This window comes from Ictalurus punctatus, chromosome 24 (genome assembly GCF_001660625.3).
Source record: "Ictalurus punctatus breed USDA103 chromosome 24, Coco_2.0, whole genome shotgun sequence".
NCBI classification, from domain to species: Eukaryota; Metazoa; Chordata; class Actinopteri; order Siluriformes; family Ictaluridae; genus Ictalurus; species Ictalurus punctatus.
In genome coordinates, this window is record NC_030439.2 from 1095343 (window position 1) to 1101137 (window position 5795).

Consider the following 5795-nt stretch of genomic DNA (forward strand, 5'->3'; position numbering starts at 1 on the left):
AAGATCACTTTATCTCCCACACACACACACACACACACACGTTTTCTGCGTGATTAACCTTACGAGCTTTCACGCTGCAGGGTCAGCCGGACTCCGTACAGGAAGCTCTGAAATTCACCATGGACGTCGTCGGTGGAAAGTAAGACCCGTCCGATTCGAGAAGATTAGAGAAGATGTTTTATTTAGAAGACGAGTGTTGTGTGTGTCTTCTGTTGTAGGTTTAACTCCGCTAAGAAGGACAACGAATTTATCTACCATGAGTCGGTTCCTAGTCTGGACACGCTGGATCCAGGGAAAGGTAGATCAGCGATTTTTTTTTTTAATTAATTAATTAATTAATTAATTAATTAATTGTTATAACAGATGTAGGCGTGTCCACTACTGTGGATATAAATGACGACATATTGAAATCTGTTGTTTAAAAAATAAATAAATAAATAAAATAAGTTCCGACACGATTTATCGTGGTTTCATCCCTGTTTTAAGAGGGGTGTGTAAACTTTTTTTTTTTTTTTTAAATAATTATATCCACTGTTGATGCCAGCGTGAACGTTCACCCTCTTGTGTGTAGGTGCGTCTCTGGTGAAGCCCCTCCCTGTCACCCCGATTGACCCCAACATCACTGGTCCTGACCTCTTCTCCAAACTGGTTCCTATGGCAGCTCACGAGGCTTCATCAGTCTACAGGTCGCGCTCCGAGGAGGAAGCTCGTTACTTTTTTCCGCAGAATCTTTTGCTTTCGCGATCACTTGTGCATCATTTTATTCACATTTTATTTCATTTTATGAGTCACTTCTGCGAAATAAACGGGACGGGTATCAGTTCCCGTCTTCGGAAGTAGTTCAGTGTCGTTTAAAGACGGAACATACTGTACAATTAGTGCTTTTAAAACGTCTGTCCTTCCTTTCTTTCTTTCTTTTTTTAGTGAAGAGAAGGCCAAGCTGCTTCGTGAAGTGATGGCTTCGATCGACGAGAAGAACCAGATCTTGGAGTAAGGGACACACGGCACGTCCTCACAGTTTAGAAAGAACGGTCACAGAAGCCTTATTGGAGAGAGGCGTGTTTAGATAGCGCTCTCCATCACCATCATCAAAGCACCTACTGGGGGAATATTTATTCATTCAGTCCATTATTCTGAAAACCTTTTTTTATTCTATTTTTATTCTTTAGGAGTTTTATGGAGTCTTTGAACTGTGATTCGGTGGATTTGGACATGTTCGGCTCTGTTCCTTCGTCGTTGTTGGAGAAGTGTGCAGCACTCAGCGTTCAACCGGATGCAGTGAGGAGATTAGTGGAAGCCATGCAGGGTGTGTAGTGCACCACTACAACGCCACACGTAAACTCGTACATACGCCACATACGCCATATCTGTGTGTTTTGTGTTACACATCCATCTCACCTGACTCTTGTATGATCCCGTGACCGTGTGCTGCACAGCTTTGTCCGGCGTGTACACTGACGTGGGCGCTTATCTGGAGGAAGTGCGTAACGCGCTGGAGGAAGATGAGGCAGGGGAGAAGACTCTGGGAAATGTGGTCGGGCAGAAAGGATTGCCTCCCAGGTCTCCTGAATTAACGGAACTCCAGAAGGAGTTCAGGAAATATGAGGCAGCCCATCAAGTAGCCAGCCAAACCAATACTGAGCTCCACAAAGCCATGAGCCAGCACATCCCGAACCTGCGTCTGCTGCAGGGACCACTGGATGAGCTGAGGAAGAGCCTGCCTCAGCCACAACTGAGTCAAGGTGAGACTATGGCGTCGTAGATTTTGTTTAAATTTCTGAAACAATTTAGTATGAGAGATACACAAACAGAGGAAATCAGGCTGGGGGGAAATACTTTTTCACAGCACTCTATCTTGTACAAAGGGTTCAAGAGGTTTTTTTTTTTAGCTATAAAAATCTACACATTACATACACTCACTGGCCACTTTAACACCTGTACACCTTGACCTCTTGACCTTCGCTGGCATGATTGGACAACTGCATGAATAAGCACAGGTACAAGCGTTCCTATTAAACAGTCAGTCTTTGGTATAGCCGTGTATGTTGCGTGCATGTGTAGGTGTGTTTGAGTGTGCATGTCCTTGACTCTGTCCTTGGCCCTTAGATGACACGTCATCCTTGCAGACGATGAAACGGATCTGTGGGAAAGTCGATGAGATGCGGAAGCAAAGGATCTCCTTCGAGAAGGAGCTTCGTGACCTCATTCAGAAAGATGACATCACAGCTACTCTGGTGACCATCGAACGGTCTGAGATAAAGGTATGGGTCTGCAGGACCTACTATTTCATTAATAACTTGCATTTCGTTAGGGTCTTTTGACCAGTCTGTATGACGATGTCTGTCTCAGGCCGTGATTGAGGAGCAACTGAAGAAATATGGCCAGTTGAAGGGATACATCAATCAGAACCTAGCAGCGCAGGATAACATCATTAAAGCTTTGACGGAGGTTAACGTGCTGTGCGCCACCATCCGAAAGACCCTCAGTGCCACACAACAAGAGTATGTGTATTTGCATTTTACTTGTGTCATTGGGAACGAATATCCACAGGGGTGTATAACCTTCATGGCTTGCTCTACAGACGGAACAGCAAAGTGCAGTCTTTGGTCGCTTCATACGAGGCATATGAGGACCTGGTTAAAAAGGCTGAGGAAGGTAAAAGCTTCTATCAGGACCTGGAAAAAAAGACATCCGGCCTTCTGGACAGAGTTAAGACCATCTGCCAGAGCAGAGAAGATGGGAGAGCTGCCTTGGTGGAAAGGTAAGAAAGAAACGGTTAGGATGACCGCACTAGCAGATCCTTTATCTCGTGGAGTAAAAGGAATACCCGTTTTTAAACTCCACAGCGGATCAAATTCATGTGAAACGGTTTCCCACTGCTTTACTCGTTTTGACTTTGCTTTATATTTCTGCCTTGTTTCCATAGTGAGGTAGCAAAAGTGCCTCCTCCTAGACCTATTGCTCAAAAGCCGGTGCTTGGCAACAGTACCCCACGTCCTCAGTCTGGCACCTCCAGTATGGAGGCTTCTGTTCCTTCCTTTACCCCTGGACAGCATGTACCCCAGAACCTGCACAACCTGCCCCCAGATATGGCCTTAGCTAGAGGTCCACCACTCCCTAACTTTGGTCCCCATGGACCAACCCCTCTCACTTGGCCCCCAGTCGCAGCCAGTGCTCCATTTTCAAACCAGGGAACGCCACAGTTGACACCTACTAAACAACCCCCTTATGGCCAAGTTTCAGGAGTCCTACAACCTTCAGGTTATGTTGTACCTCAACAGTTCCAGCCTGGTCCATCTGGAGGCATCACACCAGTTCCCCCACAGATTCATCCTTCACAAATGCCTCATCAGGGCTATATCCCAGCACCATGGCAGAGACCACCAAGTGTACCCTTTCCTATTGTTTCAGCAAATTATACTATGCCCCCTGAGATGGGACATTCTGCTGCAAGACCAGGTCTGCCTGGACATGTTCTCATGTCTGGTGGACAGGGTCAACACATGCAGTCTGGCATGCCTCAGTCCTCTTCTGCTCAACAGGTGACTCCAGGAACACAGTACCAAGGTTTCCCCCCGCAACCTGCACCTGGCATAATCTCTCAGGCACCTAGGGTTGCCTTTTTTGGGCAAAGCCAGCCATCCTCCCATCCTGGACAGTTCCAGCCTCCAGTGCCACCTCAGAGTCAGTCTCAGTCGATCCCAACTACTGCATACTGGCCTGCTTTAGGTGCACAGTCCCAGCCTGGCTTACCAGTTCAGCCAGGCCTTCTCTCAGTTACACAGGCTTCCCTTCCTGGGGAAGCTAAGGTACAACAATTTCCTCCTGGCCCTGTAAACCAGTTTCATCCAGGACAAACTCCACAAAACCAGCCCCAAGCTCATATGGGTCATGTGCTTCCCTCCGTTCCATATTCTCAACCTGGGGCCCTCCAGAATGCTAACAAACCGACACCTTTATCTCAAACTACCACTCAGGTACCCTTCAGCCAAAATATCCCGATGCCTTTTGCTTACCAATCCTGTAATCCTGGACTACCACAGGGTGCCATTTTTCAGGGAGGAACACCTCACAGCCAAGCACAGCCCCTTCCAGCCCAAAACATGTGTCAGCAACCGACTACTCAGTTCAGTCCCATGTTCCAGACAGGGAATCCCCTTCAAATCCAGCATGTTCCACCTCAGAATAACTCGTCTTCTGGACCAAGTACTGTCCCAGTGATGGACAATCCAAATCCCCCTGCACTTGCTGGTATACTTACACCTTCCCCAGCTCCCCCATTATCCAATCCGCAGCCTGGGTCCGTCCTGAAGCCTTCATCCTCTGAGAATAAAGAGGGATTCCAGCAGATCAATCCATCTCGTGGGGCTGTGAATCCGGATTCTATTCAAGATAGGATGGACAAACTCAGCATTGCTTCCCAGCAAGAAGCTTCTGATTGTGGACAAGATAAAGTCGAATAAGATCCAAGCTGGTGTAATGTTCGTGCTATAGCAATCTCGAGTTCGTGATCAGTTAAGATTAGCCTGTTAGCATGGGATTTTGGACTAACACCAGCGCGTCCATGATTTCTACATCCATAGAAGTCCTCTCCTTCTGGAAGCGTGAGGAAAAACCAGAGAACAGACAGACAGACCACACAAATCAAACGTTTGATGATCCACAGGAGTCGCGAAAGAGTGTTCTTTTCAGTGATCTTATGCTCTACAAAATATACTCTTCTAATGATTGTGCATAACCATAAACACGTTAATACTATACCTACTGTACCTGACACTATACCTTCACTTACTTTCTTAAGATCTTTGAATAGAAGTTCCTGAGCTTCTAGAACCGCGCTGTGTTCTCGATAAAAGACGGCGTGAACTTACTGACCGGGTTCCTTTAACATTAACTATAATAAGGGTGCAATACGCCGGCGCGTTCAGCCTGCCTGTATAATTCTCTCAATTTTATCTGTAAGTTTTATGGGTTGCTTTCCTAATAAAGTTTACGATGTTTATCGGGTTGTTTATCAGTAACGAGCTTTGCTCCGCCCACTCCTGCACATGACCGAGAGATGTATGGAAATGATCCAGAATTACCCATCCTCCACACACTGCCCTTATGTTGCTATATAAAAGTGTGTGTGTGTGTCTGTTCGTTCAGCCGTTCCTTGGGTTTACCGGAGCTATCCGGATTAAATCGGCGCGCTCCACTGACTTCACACACAGAAGAGATTTTCACACACACACACACACACACACACACACACTGCTTTTTACACACATCCTCCATGCAGCTGAGAGGGAAACTCAAACCCTCATTGCCTCTTTTCTTTTAAGCAATTTTAAACCATAAATTGAAATGTAAATGACACGCAGTGAACCGACGTCGTCTTCCAATATCCCTTTTTCTCCGAGAAGCGGGGTTTATAATCACGGACCAGACCAGACAGCCCATGTGTCTTTTTTTTTTTTCCTTCTCTCTTCTTCTTGCAGTCCATCTCTAGCATTTCTTTGCTTCTCTTTGACAGCAGGAGAACGTGAGAGAACCAGCGACCCAGTTCTTCATGAGCCACAACGCTCATGCAGCTTTAATAGCTGATTGTTATGATGTATTTCATCTTGGTTGCACGTCGGTGCTTCCTACTGGTTATAAAAGGGAACAGTTTGCCCCCTCCCTGCCCCTTCTCCCTGCCCCCTTCCCACCCTCTTCTCCCCACCCCCTTCCCACCCCCTTCTCCCCTCCTCTAACTGTATGTAGTGTAGTAGTGCACTATGCGGTTATTTTTGAACAAAGGATCAACACTCTTG

At 46.5% G+C, this 5795-nt stretch overlaps 1 protein-coding gene across 1 annotated transcript in view; it reads left to right on the top strand.

Moving 5' to 3' along the window:
• Nucleotides 1–5002, top strand: part of ptpn23b (protein tyrosine phosphatase, non-receptor type 23, b) — a 16183-nt gene extending 11181 nt beyond the window's left edge. Inside the window, exons 11-20 of the mRNA XM_017455204.3 lie at nt 81–139; nt 219–298; nt 572–686; nt 925–990; nt 1170–1306; nt 1437–1742; nt 2107–2261; nt 2350–2501; nt 2582–2761; nt 2927–5002. Coding sequence (XP_017310693.2) covers nt 81–139; nt 219–298; nt 572–686; nt 925–990; nt 1170–1306; nt 1437–1742; nt 2107–2261; nt 2350–2501; nt 2582–2761; nt 2927–4463 — 2787 coding nt within the window. The 3' untranslated portion in view covers nt 4464–5002. The remainder of the gene's footprint in view (nt 1–80; nt 140–218; nt 299–571; nt 687–924; nt 991–1169; nt 1307–1436; nt 1743–2106; nt 2262–2349; nt 2502–2581; nt 2762–2926) is intronic.
• The last annotated feature ends 793 nt before the right edge of the window (nt 5003–5795 follow it).